The sequence below is a fragment of the Pimephales promelas genome, chromosome 8, assembly GCF_988280905.1.
Source record: "Pimephales promelas chromosome 8, fPimPro1.hap1.1, whole genome shotgun sequence".
NCBI classification, from domain to species: domain Eukaryota; kingdom Metazoa; phylum Chordata; class Actinopteri; order Cypriniformes; family Leuciscidae; genus Pimephales; species Pimephales promelas.
The window spans coordinates 8,901,065-8,924,932 of NC_142776.1; the positions used below are offsets into that span (position 1 = coordinate 8,901,065).

Consider the following 23,868-nt stretch of genomic DNA (forward strand, 5'->3'; position numbering starts at 1 on the left):
AGTATTGCAAATATATAAATCCCTATAATCTGTTGTTTCTATTAATATTCTACTTTAGTGTAACGGTAGTCAATAAATGCTTTAATAAAAATGCATGATTTCTTAAGGGTCAAGGTTAGAAATAACATGTTTTAGTGCGTCGACTAGTGGTGATAGTCTCATATTGCAACTCCAAATGTTCACATATCAGTTCCATCATGTATTTTTTATGACAATGTAAATAAACTGAGACTATGCAAATTGAAAGCATAATTTAATTTAAATCTGCAGATAACAATACACTTTTACAGTCTGCACCTTCTTATACAAATCACAATTTTCAAAATGTTTCAGCAAGGGGTAATAAAATGATTGATCACGACACTACGACTACAACGATTGTGTAACAGGTGAATAACATCATACAAACGCTCATCCACGCATACATGCACATGTGCATAAACACACCAGGGTCGCAGCTGAAAGTATCTTGTGCTCTTTAAGATGCATTTAAGACATGCAACAGTCAGTTAAGGTGAGGATAACATGGGACTCTGTTTATATGATTATAATGGCAGCGTCCAATCAATTATCACTGACATGCGAGAGCATTTTGGTAACACAAGAATGTTTGATTTCAGACCAGAGCTGCTTGCTTCATGTCTTTGTGCATTGCATAAAATGCTGCTCTTGTGTGCTGTGCTTTGAAAAAAGACAAGTTTTTTTTTTTAAACTTGAACATGTAAGTGCATATGAAGATGCACATCCCCACAAGAATAGATACAAACATCATGCAACACAAAAACCTTTCACACGATCAGAGACGAGACACAAAGACACAGGAACAAACACCTTGTGCGCTCATGCACACTCACTCACACATAGAAAAATAAGTAAATGACAAGTAGGTCCAAAGCATCATTAGACATTTTAACGGGATCCAGAACAGTTGGTTTACCAGACCCAGTGCAGCTTTGTCTTTCATCTCTGAGTAAAGCTTACCCAGAAAGCAAGAGGTGTGATGCCTGCGGCTGTTCATATCAGATGTTGCCATGGTCTCTCTGTAGTCACACCATTTCCAAACATTGTCTTGCAGCAGTCTTGAGTGTGTGATGCTGAGAGATACATAGTGCCACCACAGTGAAATGTGTTCGTTGAATTGCTTTTTTATAGTGTGTTGATTTAGAAGGGAATAGGTTTTGCATCAGTATCAGATGCCATGACCAGAGTCACATGGGAACATCAGTAATATCGTCTGATAAATCTCAAAGCTCAGAAACCGTGCATGGTAAAGTAGTAGAGAATGTAAACATTTTTCAGGTCTGCGTGGGCAAAAATTAAAGCTTTGTCACCTTTCATGCAAAATTCTTCTAATGAATGTTAATGAGTAGCCCTATAATCTTAAAAAAAGGGCTATTGGATGTATAACTCTTTATATTTGTAATAGTTTTGTAGAGGTTACACTCACAAAGAGAGAGATGAACATAAATAATATTGACTATATCAATTTCTATTACTCTTAAGATTTTGTTTCCTTTTTTTCCAGGTCTAATAATCAGAATTTTCAGGGAATCAGAAAATTCCCTGATATTTCCAGGGTTTTCTTTACCTTAGGACTGAGTGTGACGATTAAGTACACCATTTACACTGGTTAAATATTAGGGACCATTTTGAATGGTCAGAATAATTATGATTTATAACTTGTAGCAAAAAAAAGTGCAACTAAAAATGGACTTTTAAACATACAAACATTAAACTTAAAGATGGCTGCATAGCTCTTTTCAATGTTAAGCCACTAAGACTCTTACTGTGCTTACAATTGGGTTTAAATTAAGACATGTATATGGTCCAGTCCACATTTGTCTCCACAGCCTTCAGACTGTTCAGAGCTGTAGAGTTGAATGTTTATACGATTTTAGCCTGTTTTTCAAAATGAGGTCAAAGTTCAAAAGTCACAGTCACTGGGATCTGAGAAGCGAGATCCCCCTCGACCACCTAGATACACAGCTGAGGCTGATTTAGGTCTGCTGGTACCAGCCTGATTCTGGTTCTGCCCGGGCCCTCCATGACATTTGTTGTTGTTGACTTCAGCATCCATTGTATCCGTGGTGATAACCCAGCTGGCAGGGCGCCACTTCTTCAGAGCGTAAGGTGTCTTCACCCGCTTCTTGATTTTATCTCCTGATCCCTCTGTCACGTCGCCGGCAGACTTGCCTCCTGTGGGCGAACCAAGAAATTACAGCATTGTTAACTTTAGGAGTCAATTGTTTAGATGTGCATGATAACGTGTCATTTTAAACGTGTAATGTTTAGTAACAACTTATTCACTTTGCCTAGTGAAATAAACATTTGCACATTTGTAACAAGTAAAATGTATGTAAACATACACTATTTTTGAATCCGAATGAGAATACGTGAAATACGTGAAATAGTGGATACGTGAAAATAGTCCAATCAATAGGAAGCCAGCCAGCCAGCACACCCAATCTCACATAAATTAACAATTATTATAAAATGTATTATTAAACATAATTTAAGATTTTAGTAGCCTATATAGAATTTTGCAATCATTAAATTATTGTCATTTAACTGTATTTTTTTTCTTTCGCCTTTGGCTTTTGGCTTGCTTAGCTGGGGACATTTAATTTAATATTAAACAATATTATTGATCTGCCTGCATTGAAACCATTATATATGAGATTGAGAACTAAACCGAGCTGAACGATGACATCACAGTTTTCTCCCGACTGGCTATATATATATATATATATATATATGAACTAAATGAACTTTTTACAACAAAAATTAACCATCAATGAACTTATTTCTTAATGAACTTTTTTTTTTGTTCCTCTGGCTAAAAGTTCCTTTAAAAGATCTTTTATTCCAAATGCCATTAGTATCCTTAACAAAACAAAACAACAGTAACAAATGAGCTGCTATTTTTAATGTATAAGTATATACTGTATATTCTTAACAAGTTTTTTTTTATCTAGAAATGTTTCTTTATTATGCCTGAGACATTATTTGTATGTTTTGTTCTGTATGTTGCGGTGAGCCAAAGAAGAATTTCCACCCCGGTGGACAATAAAGATTTATTCTATTCTATTCTATTCTATTCTATTCTATTCTATTCTATTCTATTCTATTCTATTCTATTTAAGCTGGACTGTGACGCTATTTTCTTCTAGAAACTTCTGTTATCTCTGTAAAGTTGCTATGAAACGATCTGTATTGTAAAAGGCTCTATACAGTATAAATAAAGCTGACTTGACTTGACTATTTTACTTTATGCACTGTTACAGGACGATTGACAAATTTGGTAAGAGCTCTCCAACAGACAAAAGAAAGGTTTGGAAGACTTTGTAGAAACAAGGTGTGTCTTACAGGCCCAATTATATGTACTTCTAAATAATGATGAAGAGTATGAACACACAGCTATTCCACAATTCCATGGTGATGCTCAGTGCAGAGCCAAATGACGTCCAGCTCCCCCTCTCTTGACGTAATGGGTGGAGATGCACCTAATTTTAGGTTTAGGGGTCAGGTTAGGGTGTGGCTGGACCTTCGATCTCCACTCAATATGTTCAGAAGGGGTAGCTGGACTTCAAGCTTCACCCATTGGCTCTGTAGAGAGTATCTAATTGCATGTATTCTGTGTCTTGTATAGTGATACATTAATTTATAAACATCAGCAAGTCTAACTCATTGATACTGCAAAAAACAAAAAGGCAAGTTTCATTAAAAGTTGTTGAGTTTGCAGCACTAATACTCACCCAGTAATGGCAGTGTGGTGATGGACAGATCCAGTGAGTTGGGTCTCTCAGGTCTGCGCACACGGTTCTGTCTGAGCAGGGCCTCTCCGTGTGTCTGAGCTTGGGTTTGGGCCTGTAGAGGAACCACAGTTGGGGCAGGACAAGGGCCAGGCAAAGCAACAGGCTCCACGGTAGAAGCCAATGGAGCGTCCCCTGTTGGACCAACGCTCTCACTGTTCTCTCCTCCTTCTCCATCTTCAGAGTCTCCATCACCCTCTCCTTCGCCGTTGTTGTTATTACTGTTATTGTTGTTTGCATTGTCAGGGTGCGAATCTCTTCTCAGAAGAGGCTCCTGCTCATCAGGGCTAGTGTTCAAGAGGCCGAAGGTCAAGTCCTCAGAACTCATGGCGCCCTTCAAATGGACATCGGCGGCGTTGGCTGGGCATCCTGATGGCTCAGGTGGTGCTCCAGTGGCATAATTATTCACTGCTGTCACAGCATCGTTGTTGGCAATGGTAATTGACCTGACTTCATGTGCTGTGCTCACCACGCTGGCTTTAGCCACGCCCATCTCAACTTTTTTCAGATTCGACTTTCCAAGTTTACCAAACTTCATCCGTAGTGATGAAGATGACGAGGTGGGTGTTTTCCCAGAAGGCTTGGCATGGAGACTTAGGCTACTCGGTCTCTTTGGGACGTTCTGCTGCTTAGGTAAAATGGTTATAGGGGTGTCAGCAGTCCGACTGGAACCCTGTGACCCCGAAACCTCAGATATCATCTTCGTGTGGGGGTAGAACGGGCCGTGCGAGGTCATTGTTTCCGGAGAGCAGAACTCTTTCTGCGAATGTTCCATTAGGCTCTCATCTGAGCTCTCCCTCAAGTTCCTTTGGACTTCACTTGGGGCCAGTTTTAGTGTCTCCAGGTCTTCCCGGGTCAGCTGAGCACAAAGGGGACCCCCATTGCCTACTGACGGAGGCTGAGTGGCATTGCATGGTTCTAAAACAGGAGTGGGGGTGGAGCTTTCTGTGCCAGACTGACGTGATTGGGCCTGCTGCCACTCATAGTTGATGCAGTTCCTGTTCTTCTCTGCAGGGTTAGACCCTCCCACTGAGGTGTCGTTGTGGAGGGGTTTATCAGCACCCTCATGGTTTTCAGTGTTTGTGGATTCAAGGAGAGAACCCACTTTAGGTGTCTGCCTTCCGTTAGAGATATTCCTGGAAAATTTAAGAAGCGTTGGTAGAATCAAATGAGATAAAGATGTTGTGTAACATAGACTTATGCCGCGTTCCAGGCAACCAGTAACTCGTGTTTTTCCAACCTTATACCCGTGAACTCATGACTTCCCACCCGTGAACTCGTACTAGATCGATGTACTCCCAGTTACGAGTTCTGACGTCACATAGCCCGCGAACCAATAACAGCCCCTACTTATGCAGTGTTTCTGCAGGCGGTACACAGTGAGAATACACTTTAGGACAATATAACGTCAACTAGTTTTCAGTCCATTGAGTGCAACGATAAATATATACCAAATACATTTCCAAATATACAAATAAAGTAAAATAAAGAGTATAACAGCTTATCTTGCCTCATGCGCTATTTTTCCTCCTCAGTTTCCCACAAATAAACAAGGAGTAAGCACCTTTGGCATTAGAAAATATTACAAACGCGCGTGAGCCCCGTAAGGTCTGCCATGCTGGTTTGTTTACATCTAGGTAGTTTGGCGTGAATGACCTGGAATGCTACAAAGTCGTAAGTCGTGGTTTGAAGTCGTGATTTACGTGTTCAAAAACCTGCCTGGAACGCAGCATTATACACATTTCAAATGCAAACAAATGACCATGATTTGATAGACGCATTTGATAGACGTACAGGCGCATTTGATAGACATTCGTAGCACCCAATAATACGGCTCTGGGCATTCGCAAACCACGCCTCAAATACGTGAAAATGAACATGTGGTTTCCAGACCACGTTTCATTCTCAATGATACGTGGTCTGGCGTTATCCAGGCTAGCTGTTCATATAGCAAAAGAGCATTGTTGCTGCACACCGTAGGCTGCACTAAATCCCTGCACTCCAGCACTTAAAGAGAACTTCCTAAAATAGTTAACGCAGGTGAAAAGTCACGGAGGACGAGGAGCAGAACTGGTTCCCAGAACGGATGCTTTTCGTGCTTTTCGCATCCCTCTTAGTAAAGATCTGCTTTCTCAGAGACGAGGCACCCATTGGCACTCGTGTCCAGCCCTCTGGAACCTCCACGTGTGGTTGTGACGGGACGCTGAGGTTTTAGGAGATCTACCCCAGAAGGTGGTAGACACCATCACTATCACTTCAGCGAGGGCGCACTCTACAAGGCACATCTATGCTTTGAAGTGGAATCTGTTCATCGAATGCTGCAGGGCGGAGCGAGCGATGCAAATCTTGCACACCAGTGTCCATTGGCTCGTTTAGTTTCAAATCGAAGATGATTGGGCTGGTGAGATCCAAATTCGGCACAACGTCGGAACGGAGATGTTACGCCGAATTTGGATCTCACCTACGACTTACTCAGTCATTATCTGTGTTTTTTCTGTAATTATTGGTTATTGATTACCTGTGGTTATACAGTGCAGTGCTGGGGTTGAGAGGAGGACTAACAGATTTTTCTCGATCCCAGATGAGGAGAAGTTCAGTAAGTCTCTCCTCTGCACACTGAGCTGTAAGTCGAGCTTCAGCATCCTGATCCCAGCAGTCTTCCATTGTCTCTTTCAGAGAGTGCACCGTCTGCACATAAACACACACGCACACACATTTATCAGCATCAACAAATCTATTTTAGTTCCCTATTTTTTAATAAGCTGTGCGTGTGTGTTCACATCCTAATTTCTCACCAGACTATTCTCTTTCCAGGCCTCTGGGAATTTGGGTCTTTCTTTTTCTCTCGACACGAGTGCCTGCATGTCTTCAATGGTAGGGTGATTGCCCACCTCTGCCTGAAAAGCCATCTGAAATGCTGGCACCGTCTCACCTGGTGATAGAGAATATTTTTATTGAGTACATACAGCAGCTGTGACATGGAAAGATCTGCACACATGTACATGCGAGTGGTACCTGGGAAGAGGTCAGCACAACACATAAAGGTCTCCCAATAAAGCAGACCCAGCGCATAAACATCCACTTGTTTCAGTGCCGACTCACAATCTCTCAGATTCACGGCCCCTTCTAGCACTTCTGGGGCCATGTACCGCACTGTACCAACCTATTCAGTCAGAAAGGGGTATGACATATGATTAGTCTGAGGTATTATTGTCCAAATCATTGGTCGGGTTTAGAATATGGTGGGATGGATTAGACTGGACCAGTTTGAAATGCTGTTTGCTAACCTCACTGATGGCACTGTTGTCCTCTTCTCCATGCCCAGGTGGTTTCTTTCCCGTCAGAATCATGGAAAGTCCAAAATCACTGATGACACAAGAGCCATCTGTCTTCACCAGTACATTCCTACTGTTCAGATCCCGGTGAGACACGGCCGGTTTATACACGTCTAACAATGGGAAAAAGAGAGGGAGGGGAGAGAGTGATGGAAGGGGATGGAGTGGGATGAAAATTACATGAGAGTAAATCACAATATCAAAATTGCCACTAGAGAGCACTAGAACCCACTTGTGTCTCCAGAAATAACAGTATGTAACAGGGATTTTACTATTGCAAGTTGTCTAGTTAGTGCTTAAAAACACCTTAAAGGAGTAGTTCACTTTTGAAAAAACTTTTGCTGATAATTTACTCACTCATGTCATCCAAGATGTCCATGTCTTTCTTTCTTCAGTCGAAACGAAATGAAGGTTTTTGATGAAAACATTCCAGGATTTTTCTCCATATAATAGACTTCAGTGGGAACCAAACGGTTCAAGTTCCAAAAGAAACTTTAAGTACAAACTGCAAACTTGTTCAAAGGGCTTTAAACGATTCCAGACGATGAATAAGGGTCTTATCAAGCGAAACGATCGCTCGTTTTATAAATAAACAACAAATTTTAAGTTTTGTAAGCTCAAACGCTCGCCTTGCTCTGTTCTGTAACGCGCTCCTGTTCGAACTTGTTCATCAAAATGAACAAATCTTTTTCCAAAACATTTGGTTGATTCGGCGAAAGAAACAAACTGATTCGGAAAAAGATTTGTTCATTTTGTTGAACGAGTTCGAACAGGAGAGTCACGAACGTGCAGCACAGAACAGAGCAAGGCGAGCGTTTGATATTATAAAACTTAAAGTTTGTTATTTTTAAAAAAAATGAGCAATCGTTTCGCTTGATAAGACCCTTATTCATCGTCTGGAATCGCTTAAAGCCCTTTGAACAAGTTTGCAGTTTGTACTGAAAGTTTCTTTTGGACCTTGAACCTTCTGGTTCCCACTGAAGTGCATTATATGGAGAAAAATCCTGGAACGTTTTCATTAAAAATCTTAATTTCTTTTTGACTGAAGAAAGAAAGACATGGACATCTTGGATGACATGGGGGTGAGTAAATTATCAGCAAAAGTTTTTTGAAAAGTGAACTAATCCTTTAATGTAATGCACAGCCTCGAGTGGCTTATGTTCGTTTGCTCACTTTTATAAAATCAATATGATAAAAGGCACGGAATTATAATAATTCAGTAATATAATATAATAATGTATAATAATAATAATTTAAATAAAAATGACATTTTTATTTGTATTAACTGATTTTAAATGTATTTTTATCAGTAAATAGTTACATTTATTGATAATAATAATAACCATAATCAGTTTGTCTGCCAATTAATATATTTCATTAACCATTACACTGTAACTGGTAGTGATCACTATTATGTGAAATGAAAATTGGTTTGACCATGGCCCATCCAAACAGATTTTAGAGCCGAGCCACTTTGTTATATAATAATGCTCTATATGAAAGGAGGAAGGAAGGGTGGTTCGTTTTTGTGAGTTGAAAAGAATGTGTCAGTTTATATTACAATGACCGGGTCCACTGGGATGAAGATGAAGACACTTTCTCTCTTTCTTTGGTCTCCCTTTCTGTCGCTTTTCATTAATATGCCATTTTTTTGACACTAAATAAAATCTAAACACTTTTAGAACCTTTGCTTTCACACTAAAACAAAGACAAAGAAAACTAAAAAAAAGCCCCATCCCTGCCTTCCTGCTTTCTCATACCGAGTCTATAAATAAAGCGCACACACCCACTATCACATCCATACTGCGACTCCATTTAACACTCAAAATTAAAATCGAAAGTGTATTTTAAGTAGCTAATACCTTTTTGCCATTTTAATAGCCTGAGTCACTACTGCTCAAAACTTTAGGGCCAGTATGATTTTTTGTTTTTGTTTTTGAAAAAGGTCTCTTATGCTCACAGGATGAATTTATTTGATACAGTGAAAATGTTATTATTGTGAGATATTATTACAATTTTAAAATAACTTTTCTATTTTAAGATCTTTTAAAATCAAAGCACGTCCCTCACCCCAATTCATCAGACGCAAAAAAGGTCTGCCTTCGCGAATTGTCAAATATATTTTAAAATGTATGCAATGCTGAAAATTCAGCATCATTACTCCAGTCTTCAGTGTCACTTGATCCTTCGGAAATCTTTCTAATACTTATCTGGTGCTTAAAGGGATAGTTCACTTTGAAATTAATTTTTGGTATGTTTTAACTTACCTCAAGGGCATCCAAGATGTAGGTGTCTTTGTTTCCGCAGTAGTTTCAATTTTGATATTTTTGATAAACGAACAGTATTTATATTGTTTTTACCTCGTTACCTTGGTTACAAGAGGTAAAAACGGTATAAAAACTGTTCGTTTTCTCACACAAACCGCTCGTTTCGTGTCTTAGGCCATCAATGTGTACTTACATTTACGAGTAATTAAATCATGTTGAATTTGGACTTCTCTGTGCTTGCTCTTTGAGGTGGTGACCATAGAACTCCATTATATGACTGATAGACACGAACGGTTTGACCTAAAAATATAAAAAGTGAAACTACTGCGGAAACAAAGACACCTTTATCTTGGATGACCTTGAGGTAAGTTAAAACTTACCAAAAATTAATTTCAAAGTGAACTATCCCTTTAACAAACACATTTCCTATTATTATCAATGTTGAAAAAAGCTGCCTATTGTTTTTGTGGAAACCATGATGATTTTTTTTTCAGATTTTTTTTATGAATAGAAAAAAGCACAGCATTTATTTAAATATTTTGTAACATTATAAATGTCTATGCTGTCACTTTTTATCAATTTAATGAAGTATTCATTTAAAAATCTTACTGACACCAAACTTTTGAACAGTGGTGTACTGTATGTCATCATTTCATGAAAATTGGTCAGTGTATACGCCAACATTTTGCTTTTGTATTCCACAGAGGAAAGAAAATCATGTATTTTGGACAAACGACTTGAACGAGTGAATGATGACAAAATGTTTCATTTGTTATTCTGTGTCTCACCCCCTTTCTGTATCTCTGTGTGCAGGTACGCCAACCCTCTGGTCACAGACAGAGCCAAACGACAGCAGCCCAGCCAGTCCACAGTCCGCCCGCTCAGATACATGCACAGTGAACCCTGGGAAAGACAGAGGGAGTACTCTATTCAGAGGAAATCATCTGCAATGTACAGGGAGGAACACACAGGGAAAACATGGGGGGGTGGGGAAGAGGACGGAGAAGCGAGGGAGTATGAGATTAAAGCGCAGAGCCGGTGTATCTCAAAGTTACAAGAGTAGCACAATTAATGCACTCCTGCCGTACCTCGGGACTACCTCAGGGATGCCTCCTGTCGCTATGGCAACCTGGCTTGAGGCTTGAGGCTGAAAGCCCACGGTTATGAATAATTGAATACTTCGCAACCCAGTCAATAATCTCTCTCTTCCTCCATAATATCGAGTAAGTGCTTTGTGGGTGTGAATAAGCAACGAGAGAGGTTAAATGAGGATATTCTGCTGAATTGTAACCTTTTTCTGTTACATAATTGCAAAAAAAGAGAGCGAGAGAAAAAGGATGCAGAGAAAAACATGAGGAAGAGAGTGAGAAAGTTTTAGTGATATCCGAAGATATCATATCACACTCGTGGGATGCTGTTACCACAGGATCAAACATGACATCAGATCCCTCAGGTCTCTAAATATAACCACAACATAAATGCGTATGCTTGCACTTTTGGAGCTGTGATGTAGAGAAAAAGGAATGTGAGAGAAAAAAAATAAGAACAGGCTAAACGTTTGACAGGAAAAGAAGAAGAAATCTGGAATTAGACTGGAGTTTTTGCTTTTGGTACTTGGTTTGGGTTCCTCAATGTCCTTGCGATACTCACATGAGGGTAAAACTCCAGCAAGAGGAGAAACTCTGTTCTGCCTTCTGTGCCGACACGTTCCTCGCTCTCTAAGAAGTGTGCTACGTTCTCGTGATCCAAGAGATTGCGGTAAATCAAACGCTCGTTGGTAAACTGCTGGCGGTTAGAGGAGATGAAAACTTTCACGGCCACAGTTCGGTCGTCCAGTGAACCGCGATACACGGTTCCGTACCGGCCCCGGCCAATCAGCTGTGAAGAGCAGAAAAAGATCGAAGTGTAAAAGATAATTATTTACATATATATTTTTTTTTTTTTACTTTCGACAGCCATTCGTAAGGTGAAGTCGTCTTGCACCATCCCTTTATTTAGCAAATATTTTTATATTTAATACAAAAACACCAATGCCTACAAATGATCCCTGAAGTCAAATTAAAATGGCCCATTATATGTCAAACTATTTCCCCATTTATTTTCAATTAAGAAATGTATATAAAAAAATATTTTTTTCATTAAAAAAATGACATTTTTCCCTGGAGGTTTATACACTTTTTTGTTTGCTTAAACAGGGGGACGGCAAAAAGAACCAAGCTGTGATTGGTGTCTTCTACCTCCAGCAGAACAAGGTTGTCCAAATCCAGAGAAGGAGGGGAAAGTGCTGCCTCCAGACTATCCAAGGTATGCAAAGAGTGTTTAGCACATCCTGGAATACACACAGGCATATAAATCCAGAAGCACATTGGTAATTTCATTGTCCGGATTGAATCATACATTAATGCATCATAACATCACTACGGAAACACACCTCTTAGCATCCGGCAGCCAAAAAAAACAAAAATGACAAGGACGGCAACCATGGACACAGTTGCTAGAGCAGCAAAGATGGCTTCCTCTCTGTAGAGTCGGTGCGAGTCTTAAAGGATTCAAAGACAATATATTATTTTAATAGACAGAAAGTGAAATAGACATTAACAAAATGGCAATACTTTATTTAATTTATCAAATGTTCTTTAACCCGTGTCTTTCATTAGTATTTACTGTACATCGCTCGCTGACATTCAATTGTTTTTATATTCTGAACACTATCTATAAGTCTATTAGCCACATACACTCACGTAGAGGTTGTGGGGTGGTCGGGGAAGGAGGTGGGAAGTCCTCTGTGAAGTTTAGGTTGCACATGTCTTTGCTGCAGCAGCAGAATCGAGACGTTCCATTCTGGACAATTGGCGGAGGGTTGGTCACCACACAGCGTTCATGGCACTCCTGATGGTCCCCGACATTTGTCCAGCAACCTGTATTAAATGGAGGAAATAAAAGTGAGACTGACTGTAAAGTTCTTTGTCTTGGTGTGTATAATGTATTTATATACCTTGCTTCACTAGCTGGATTTCATTATTTTTTTTCCGCCAGAGTCCAAAGCAGTAACCTCCGCGACTACAGCGAATGGTGGCGTTCTCAATCCGCGCGCCCAGAGCCTGTGGCTGTTCTGTAAACGCACACTCCCTCTGCTCGCTCTGTGCAGCTAAAAGGACAGTTAAAAACACAGACAGAGAGAGCGTTATTACATAAAGGGAATAGAAAATACAATGTTAGATACAATGTTAGTATATTCAATGAATGACCAAATACATAGCGGATAAAATAAAATGGGCAAAGAGGCGGGACGCGGGTGGAGCTGAGGTGCTAATGCTATATGCTAACTGCCCTCGTGACAGCTGATTGAAGAAGTAAAGCCAAGAGTTAAAGTTCATGTTTTTGCCCTTCGAAATATTATAATAGTTAAAAGACGTAACTAAAAGTGAGACTATTTACTTTTTTTATCAACTTTATTAATCCTACAAGGGGCAATTAGTTAAAGGGATACTCCACTTTTTTTTTTGGAAATAGGCTCATTTTACCACTCCCCCAGAGTTAAACAGTTGGGTTTAATCCGTTTTCTAATGTATTCAGCCGATGTTCTGATATTTAGAAGGATATCAGTAATCAGACAGTTTCTGGTCTCATTGACTTCCATAGTATGTTTTTTTCCTACTATGGAAGTCAATGAGATCAGAAACTGTCTGTAATGCACATACATGTCAGTCAGCGCACGTCAAGTTCATAAAGAGCTGCAGTCCATTTTACAATCTGATTTTGGCCACCTCTCAATTTCTTAGACGGGTCAAACCAAAGATATTACCTCAGAAGTTCAAGTAAATGCGCTAGAAATCCGCGCTCATTCAAGGGTGTGCATCTATTGTATGGACGGAGAGAAAGCACTGTCATGCAGGATTTCATCCGACGGTACTTTTTATTTTACACTACAATGTTAAATAATCTGTTCCGTGAGAGCAACAGTACCGCAAAATGAGTGTGGTCTCTATATCTACAGACGTTTTTAAATCTGAACTCCAAAAAGCAATGAAATTGTCAGAGATCCATTAGTCCATGCGAGGGAAACAACTTGAAATACAGCGCTGGTTGTTCTCGCCATACTCGACAACGACGGAATCCAACGGCGTGCATAGATGAAGGTATAATACGTGTAAGAAATTGTATGAAATAATCCTGAAAAAAGCACAAACAACGCTGAGGGTGACGCTAAAGCCTTGTTCACACTACATGATTTTAAAACGTCGGGCTGAACTGTGCGGTTCACACAACATGACTTGCTCTCAGTGAAATCAGGAGTGTTCAATTTGTTGAGCTGTTCACACCACACAACACAACGTGATTGATCCGCAACAGGAGGTAACGCACTACACGATTTGACAACAACTCTGTCACCCAACGATACTATCTTGTTTACAAACCACGTTTTTTTTCACGAAAATTACACGATAAAACGAACTGGAAATGACACGAAACAGCACACGCGCCAATACCCAGCGAAGAAGACGAAGAACACAACACGCGAATATGGACGTCGGACAGAAACTAGTGCTGCAAACTGTTTGCGCGATGATTTGCTCTGAGAAAAAATGCAAAAAAAGAAAAAATAAGATTTACCCGGTGACCTCAACCCATGCCTTGCTCTGATTGGCTGTAGCTCATGACATCACTGAGGTTGAGTCGTGCGACAGCTCTGGATATCTAGCATGCTAGATATTTTTCTGGGCGTTGATGCGTTGTTGGCTCTTTCATACTAACAGATTGGCGAGTGTTCATCGCCCCGCGATCTGCACGCGATAACACGACCTGTCGGCGAACTCAACGATTTGCAAAGTGGGCTTAAAATCATGTAGTGTGAACTAGGCTTAACAGACAGCAGACAAACGACTAGCAGTGACAGCGGCGGCAATCCACCTGTCACTCAAGTGGCCACGCCCTTAATTATGCAGAACTTTAAGGCTTAATATAATTTAAAGGACGAGTTGTAAAAAAAAAATTCACCCCCCTCACAGTCGTCATGAAGGGCAAAATTAGCGATATAGACCGAAACAAGATTTGCCACCAGGCTGTAAACATGTTTTTTTCTGCTGTGAAGTTAGGCATTTTAATATGGGGGAGATACAGATTTGAGTCGCTTTTGCAGTCAGCCTCAAGAGGCCACTCGATGAATTGCTGTTTAATTCACTTCCGTGTTGGCTTCAAGAGAGAGACGGCAAGGTTGCCGCTTGGGATATATATATATATTTTGAATGTGTCTTTCATTTGTATCTACTGTACATCTTTCGCTGACACTCATTTGTTTTTATATTCTGAACACTATTAAGTCTATGAGCCACACACACTCACGTAGAGGTTGTGGGGTGGTCGGGGAAGGAGGTGGGAAGTTCTCTGTGAAGTTTAGGTTGCACATGTCTTTGCTGCAGCAGCAGAATCGAGACGTTTCATTCTGATCAATTGACGGAGGGTTGGTCACCACACAGCGGTCATGGCACTCCACCTGGTCCCCGACTTTTGTCCAGCAACCTGTATTAAATGGAGGAAATAAAGGTGAGACTGACTGTAAAGTTCTTTGTCTTGGTGTGTATAATGTATTTATATACCTTGCTTCACTAGCTGGATTTCATTATTTTTTTTTCGCCACAGTCCAAAGCAGTAACCTCCGTGACCACAGCGAATAGTGGCGTTCTCAATCCGCGCGCCCAGAGCCTGTGGCTGTTCTGTAAACGCACACTCCCTCTGCTCGCTCTGTGCAGCTAAAAGGACAGTTAAAAACACAGACAGAGAGAGGATTATTACATAAAGGGAATAGAAAATACAATGTTAGATACAATGTTAGTATATTCAATTAATGACCAAATGTAATGTATATATATATATATATATATATATATATATAATTGTTTATAAAACGGTTAGTTCCAGTCCTTGATTCTGATTGGTCAAAAGCTGTGTTTTATTCATGATAAAACACGGCTATGACCGCTTCACTCAACGGTTCTATGTACACCCCTAGCAACCTCTCCTAGCAACTTGATATCATTATTTATTGATATATAATGTGTATATATATATATATATATATTGAACCTGCAGTCCTTCACACTGAAAATTATTTTTAAAAAATGTAGTGGCATATATTAAAGTACTAAAGCAGATATATAGACCGATATTTTGTTATCTGATCTTTAATATTCGTTGGTTTAATATTAATATTCTAACAAAATATTCATGATACATATTATGTTTTATTACTGGAAAATAATATTTTGTTTATTGTACATAAATAAACACTAACAAAAATCTTGTTAAGTAAAAAAAAAATCTGTTTCTTACTGCATAATAGAAACTCAAGAATCTATATGACAAATACAATAGTTTCCTTTTTCCTAGAAAAGACTACTAAAAACCAGTACGGTTCCTGTCTGCTTCCATCATGCTTTTTTTGTTTTACATTACCATTTCTACATAAGATAAATGAAGACCTGCTTTCTAAGTTCTTACATGATGGATTCTGTCTGCCTGGGTCTGAAGGGGGCAGAATGTCATGTTAACAAGTGTTCTGTACTATCTAGCCAATGGCAGAGAAGAAAAAACAGGGTAGGCATGTGACCGGTGTTCTTCTATGTTCAACCGTCAGTTGTTTTGAGAATGCAATATCTTAGCCAGACAAGCTTTGTGAGAATGAAACTTCCCAAAGCATCTTACAGACACTAGGGTTGTGCAGGTGATGTTTTTCTGAATGCATAATAATTGTTTTTTCTAAAGGGTTGCAGATTGAAGAAGCTATCAGTGAGGAATGCAGATAACGCTCATCTCGGAAAGGAGCTCATCTTTGGGCGATAAAGTCCAAGGTCATCCTTAGCTATGATGTCCACAGAGGCATGCCTCTCTCTCTCTCTCTCTCCTCCCACTCTCTCCTCTGCTCATGGTCTGCTTGTGGAGGGGGATGTGAACGTTCTCTGATAGAAACACAACTGAGCAGTTACCCAGAGGGCTCCATTCTATCAAACACGCACGCTAACCCTGAGAGTGCATGCAAAGACAAACACATCACAGCTCATCTGATTTACACCAACAGATGCATCTACATACCTGGCTAAAGCTGCACGATTAATCGTTAAAAATCTCTATTCAAACACCCATGCGATCTCCTTCCTAGAATGTCAACGGATCCCCCGTGTCCATGAAACTTTTGACAAAATCACAACAGAACATTCAGAAACGCTGATTCATCTAATTATGAAAAAAATATGAAATATGAAAAATATGAGTCACTGAATCGTTCATTCAAACCGATTTTAAAAGAATAATTCATTTAGATGAATTAAACGTTTTAAATAGACTGCAGCAATTAACATTTTGTCAGAACCTCGAGTAATTAGTATTTATTTTCTTTAGTTGTCTGTTCAGAATCGTGATCTCTGTTTGAAAACACTCTCAATATATCCTAAGTCTCAATTTATTTAAGTCAGACATATACAATGTACACATTTTATTAATATATACCCACAGAATACATATACACACACACACGGGCAGTTAACATAACATATAATTATACTGTTTTGAAAGACAAAGACCATATCTATGGTTGGTTTAACTTTTTTATATTTACATTTTTAATATTACTGTTTTAATTGTTGGCAATTGAAATCATGAACTGTGAAATAAATATCAAAATTATGTGGAGAGAAATACAACTTATTCACATTAAGTGAGTGAGATCTCTATTTTTCAAAATCAATGGTAATACATAAAATACAACAATGCTGTGAACATTTTTTACTGATTTTATACATATATTCACACCTTTCGTTTGAATTTGATCACCGTTGAGGGCAAAAGATCTTAGCCCTGTACTTGAATAAAAGTGAATTATTTTATTTATTTACTGATTTTTGTTAATCTTTCCAGAAAAATATGAAGCAGCATAATTGTTTCCAAACAGTAATAATAATAAGAAATGTTTCTTGCAAATTAGCATATATTAGAATGATTTCGGAAGGATCGTGTGACACTGGAGTAATGGAAATCATCTTTGCCATCATAAGAATAAATTACATTTTAAAATCTACTCATGAAAATAATTACATAACTGTAAAGTGACTATTAATGGGGTAATCAAATGTAGGCTAATATAAGCTCAGAAGAGTGAATGTGTGTTCCTCTTACCAATTACCATTTAATCTTTGCTTTTGTTTATATTTAGTTTTATATCAAATGTAGTGATTTTAACTTTTAATTCTGCTTTAAATAGTATTATTTTTGCATTTAGATTGTAATGGTATTACAATGTTAGAATGTAATGTGATTTCTAACCCTTTTAATCACATAATCTATAGCATAGTTATATTCACTATATTTGTTTTCAGATCCTTCAATATGAACATTGTTTGTAGGAAAACACTAGGAAGGATGAAAAAGTAGAAAATGCAGACATCATATATAGCCAATCAGACACATTATTCTATGGGGCTGAAAGCTAAATTCAATTTCCAGCACAGAATCAAACAGCCAATGGTGGTTTCTGACACTGGCTGACACATCAACCTAATGAGCAGTCAGCCAATGGAAGACTCTGACACAGGATGACATATCAGGATAATAAATGTGGTCTATTCATCCCTCTCCGTGTTCAAGTGACAAGCACATTAGGGAGGAAGAGTGAGTGTGTGTGTGTGTGTGTGTGTGTGTGGTTCTGGTAAAATCTATGTTGTGAGGACCAAAGGTCCCAACAAAGATAGTTATACCAATTATATTTGACCATGTGGGGACATTTTTTGGTCCCCATGATTAAAAAGAGCTTATCATCCAGAATGATGTTTTTTGAAAGTGTAAAACAGCAGTTTTCTGTGATGAGTATGTTTAGGGTTAGGGGATAGAATATGCAGTTTGTACAGTACATGTGGTGCCTATGGAAAGTCTACATAAAACATGAAAACCCAACGCGTGTATGTGTGTGTGTCCAAGATGACCATTTCTGACAGGGTGAGTAGAAAAACACTAACTTGCTTAAACATTAAGAAAAAAGTAAGAGATGGAAAGAGAGAAAAATAAATAAATTACATCTTCATTTGTTCATTGTCACATCAAACTGAATATGGGAACCTCTTCTGTCCCGTAGCCTTGCTCCATGCCAGCATTTTACTGCCTACTCATCAAAAAGCTCCAATATAATATTAAATTATAACTTGGGCAACCTGATAGCACTGCAATCCAGTTTATGAAGCACTTCAACAGCAAACAAAATCCAACTCAGTGAAGTGGATAATTCATGACTCTCCACTTCTAAACAGCACTACAAAGCACAGCAATGTGCTCACGACCTACATACTGATTCACATCTAACGCTTCTAGCCAAAAACCCTCCCTTGCCTTTCCTCCAATCTGTCCATCCGGCCATACTTTCACCCAGCTGCTCTACTTAACCATTTGTGTACTCTAAAATATTCACAAAATAAGAAATAGGCCTATTTGTGTGCAAGTGTGTGAGGCACCATAAAAGTAGTCCTTACAACTCCTGCGCTGAATTCCAAAAGGGTAACACTTTATTTTACATTGTCACGTTATATGTAATTACTATAGTAAATGGTAAAAGTAAATTATTCATAATTACAAGCAATTAACCCTAAACCAAACCCCAACCCCACCAAGCATGATGTTCAATATTACAATCAATATATTACACATAAATGATTTGTGTGATTACGCAGGCACACCTTAAGATAAAGTGTAACCTCCAACCCTAACCCTAACACTTAGTTATGAATGCACAATATATGACAGTATTGGGTATATAGGGATAGTTCACCCAAAAATAACATTCCTGTCATTAATTACTCACCCTCATGTCGTTCCAAACCCGTAAGACTAATGTTTCATCTTCGGAACAAAAACGAGTATCTTTTTGATGAAATCTGAGAGCTTTATATCCCTCCATAGACAACTATCACTTTAACCCTTCAAAACGTTGATAAAGAGAATGAAAACAGAAGCTCAACTGACCCCTGCTTGACGCACAAGAACAAACCTCTTGCTGAAGTTTAAACGTGCAGCGTAACACACAAGAATGAGGCTCATTGGTTCTTCCTAAAGCTCAAACGTGCTGCGTAACACACGAGAATGAATCTCATTGGTTCTTCCTAAAGCTCAAACGTGCTGCGTAACACACTAGAATGAACCTCATTGGTTCTTGCAGAAGCTCAAACATGCCGCGTAACATCAGAAAGAATCTTATTGGCTCTTGCAGAAGCCCAAACGTGCTGCGTAACATGAGAGAATGAATCTCATTGGTTCTTGCGGAAGCTCAAACGAGCTGAGTAACACATTGAGTGAATAAAAGCCTGTTCATCATATAAACCGACCGTGCCTCTTTTTTTGGACTAAAAATTTTGGTCCAAAAACTCAAGATTTTGCACTAAACCTCCAAATGAACTTTAAAGCAGAATCAAACCCCCTTTTGCCAATATTTTGCATTCAAAGCATTCCATATTCATCACTTTATTTGAGATCTGAGTCCACTTCCAAGGCCAGGAACAGAATTAAACAAGGAAGCCAGGTTCACTTTTATGTCAACTTAACATACAGTCGATTTGCCTGATCATCCACTTTCCTGTGCAAAACTGGAAATCACCCTCTTTCCCAGAAAAAGAAAACCATATGAAATTGCAATGAGATGGGAATGAGTATATGATGACAAATGGTTCATTTTGGAGTGAAATATTCTTTTAAACCCTGGTATGTAAACAAAGCATTTTCAGAGATAAGCCACCCTTATCAACATACTAGAGAGTACAGAACAAATCAGAACTACACAACTGAAAGGACATTGTCTCAATGCGTCACAACTCACAGAATCAAATACACGACCTCCTCTATGGTAAAATGACATTTACTCTCCTGCTGGGGTTATAAGGTTATACCAAAAACCCTGACAATCCCACACTATGGAATGCAATGACTATTTCAGGAAGCGCATACAATTACTGTCACACGCAAAAGAAGAATTATAGGGAGGAAACTGCACACACAGACAAACACACACATAGGTTTGGTGGAAAATTTTTGGAAAGTTTCAAAATGAAACTAGACTAGACTAGAATACCGATGCAAAGGAAACAATCAGTGGGTGTTTTCATACTAACTTTGTTTCATTGGGGTTGCATGAATTTGTGCATTCTAAAATACTTAAACATCCTATTTGACTCCAAGATCCCCCACTGTCCACAACAATATTCAAACGTCATGTGACTTTATATTCATTATAAAAAATACAGAATTAATATTTTATTAAATTACATTACACTTTTCCAGGTTTAGAAACCACACTTTTGAAAGTAGACTTCCTTCCTTATATCTCCAAGGTTTCAAGTCAGTGGTTCTTCAAGGAAAAAACAGTTGTTGAGGCTCTGAATTATATATAAATAAGAAATATCAGAATTTTCCTTCTTTTTTATTGCATACTTTGCTGTATTTTTGTTATAAACGGCAAAAAAATAAAGCATTACAAACATAATATCTTGATTTATATTTTTTTATGCTTATTTTGTCTAATTTTTAAATAATTTTTCTTGAGGCCCCCTATGAGCCCCGGGCCTCTGGTTGAGAAACCATGAAGATGAGTCTCAGGTTATTTGCGGTGTTCACACACACACAAGCACAACACTGCTTGAAGTGCAAACTAGGTGCGAAACACCCATTACAGACCAATATGTTAGCATGTTAGTTAGAATGTGTTGTTAGCATAATTTATTCAACTAGTCAAATAACAAAGTTCAATTATTATTACACTTACAATATTCATAACAGTGTTATTTAGTATTATTTATACTATTATATTATTCATTAATAGGCTATATGTTCAGTTTTCATTTTAATATTAGATTAATTTGAGTCAATTTGTCATGTGCTTTTTATTACTTTTATTTTTTACTATTTTGATTTCATTTGAAGTTTTTTTTTTAAGCTTTAGTAGTATTTTAGCTAGACTTACATAGACTATCACATCCCTGTGAACCTGTAGTAGAGGATAAAGTGGTTTGGAGAATGAATGGATGGATCTAATATTTATATTTTATTGTTATATTGTATTATTATATTTTACAATTTGTTAATAGTTTTAGTTTCCGATTCATAATGCTTATGCTTTCATTTAGGTGTCTAATAATAATTTCGATATTATTGTGTGTAAATAAAATAATGCTTTAAAAATTGTTCTACGTATTGGTTGTAAAAACATTTTCCAACTCCGACTTAAAATGATTCAAGTTCTACTTGATTTGCAACAAATCTGAGGCTGGCTCGGATCTGAAGTGGACGTGAGCAAGCCTATAGCGTTCTGTACTCTGATATCTGTCTGAGCTGATATTTGGCGCTGATTCCATCTTCGATGGTGGTCAGACTGCAGGGTTAGCTGTAGGAGGCCAATCTGCAAGCCATAATGTGTCCTTATGACCAAACCGCAAGATGGGAAATTAAGTTTCATGCTTGTCTTAACGGCTAATCAGTGTTTAGCTTTTATTCTCATGAACCATGAGCAGGGTCAGCTCTTATCTTATCTGTGTGATGCTGCTCAGTAGCTCCACTGCAGCTCAGGGGCTGGTGCCAGAGAGAACACACATACACACACACATAAAGATAAAAATAATATTTAAATGGACACAAACGCACACCTAGATACAGTGGCACATTTGCAGTAGGTATCCATACACACAATGATACATAAAGTGTTGTTCTACTGGCTCGCTTTGTTACTTATCCACAAACACACACTCAGGAAATGAAGAGTTCCTGATGGATGTGGGTGGCAGTGAATTTACCACAAAAGTGGCAGGACACACACACACACACACACACACACACACACACACACACACACACACAGTGTACAATTAATTACGCCTTCACTTTGAAGAATATGGAGGGATTTGAGAAACTAGGGTGTGGAACTGCAATTTTACTGTAATTCTATGATATTTTCTATTGCTACTATGTGTTTACTATTACTTACCAGCCACAGGACCCAGAAGAACCACTACTGCGATCAGTCCAACGTCAAGAATTGTTATTCGGCCTTCAACTGCCATGTTTTTTTCTTTTCTCCTCTTCAAATACAATATATTGTAATTTATTCTCTGTTACTCGTATAGCTGTCACGGCTTCAGAGTGCAGTCAGGCAATAATATTGGTGCTTTGGAGAGTCCAGCATCACACATTTTTTTTTTTCAATACAGCATCAAAAGCAAGTTGTTCATCGTTTTAAAGAAGCATAAAATAGGATATAAACTTAAAGGTCTTGCGTTAAATCTTCACTTCTTTTTTCCCCTTCAGCAGGAAGCATCAAATCCAATGGCTGTGAAATCTGAATGCTGAGAGTCCTATGGTAACAAACCAAATTAACAAACCATAACTTTGTTTTCCCTTTGTTCCAAAGCACGCGCACCATACATTTGCCTAATCAGAGTTTAGCGCAGTTATATGGGACATCCCGAGACCGCAAGTCTCCTCGATGGTAACACAGTTTCTGGACAGGAAAACATCCGTTTCGTGATTGCCGACTATTAAAATGTCCATTCGTCGTCATAGTCCTCGCGTTCGTTATCTTTTGATCTTCGTTTCAGGATTTTTCTTTGTTTCCATGATCCATTGAGCTGGGAAACTGTCCGTTTAGCGTTTTTCGTCCGTAGTCCAAACAAGGGGAACGGCAACAGTAGACGGGCAGGAAGACACAGCAGACCAGACAGCGACTGGAAACGCCTCGTCTTCAGATTGTCTCCAGGATCCGATTGTTCGATGTGGGGGCCGCTTTATAAGAGAATAGAGGTGAAGCGCCCTCATGCGGCAGACTGGTGGAATGACTGATGACAGACATCAAGGCTGATAATAAATTCACACTGCCAAGCAGAACTGTATTTAAAAAAATTGCCAGTTTAAAATTACCCAGACAACCAATTTACAAACATATATATAACCTCATCGTATAAATTATGCTATATATCGTCAATATTATAATTTTAAAATAATTTTGTAAAATATCTACTATATTAATAGGCAAGAAGCACATGTCGTATACACACACACACACACACACACACACATATATATATATATATATATATATATGTGTGTGTGTGTGTGTGTGTGTGTGTGTGTGTGTGTGTGTGTTCTGGTCTCTTTAGGCCCTATAATTCACATACACACACATATATACATATATATATATATATATATATATATATATATATATATATATATATATATATATTAGGGCTGTGCAAAAATTTATTGCGATTAATCGCATCCAAAAGTCTGTGATTACATAATATATTTATGTGTGCTGTGTATAATTATTTTGCATATATAAATACCTATGCATGCATGTATATATTTAATAATTATTTGCACTTAAATTCTGTATATATATAAATACATAATCTATATTATATAAATATTTTATAT

General features: G+C 38.3%; 1 protein-coding gene across 2 annotated transcripts; it reads right to left on the minus strand.

Annotated features, from left to right (window-relative positions):
• Positions 1-236: 236 nt before the first annotated feature.
• bmpr2a (bone morphogenetic protein receptor type 2a) lies at positions 237-23,201 on the minus strand. Of its 2 annotated transcripts, none has more exons than XM_039689656.2 (15): positions 22,421-23,201; positions 15,012-15,164; positions 14,758-14,934; positions 12,410-12,562; positions 12,150-12,332; positions 11,846-11,953; positions 11,652-11,743; positions 11,065-11,292; positions 10,203-10,317; positions 7,100-7,260; positions 6,828-6,975; positions 6,608-6,744; positions 6,331-6,500; positions 3,756-4,948; positions 237-2,196 (listed from the first exon to the last, which is right to left on the minus strand). In XM_039689656.2, exons 1-15 carry the CDS (start codon positions 22,494-22,496, stop codon positions 1,925-1,927), a joined length of 3,366 nt encoding a protein of 1,121 aa, XP_039545590.2. In that variant the 5' UTR covers positions 22,497-23,201; the 3' UTR covers positions 237-1,924. The 2 variants fall into 2 exon arrangements, with proteins under 2 accessions (XP_039545590.2, XP_039545591.2); XM_039689657.2 differs by having other exon boundaries at positions 12,156-12,332; positions 22,421-23,200.
• Positions 23,202-23,868: the final 667 nt, after the last annotated feature.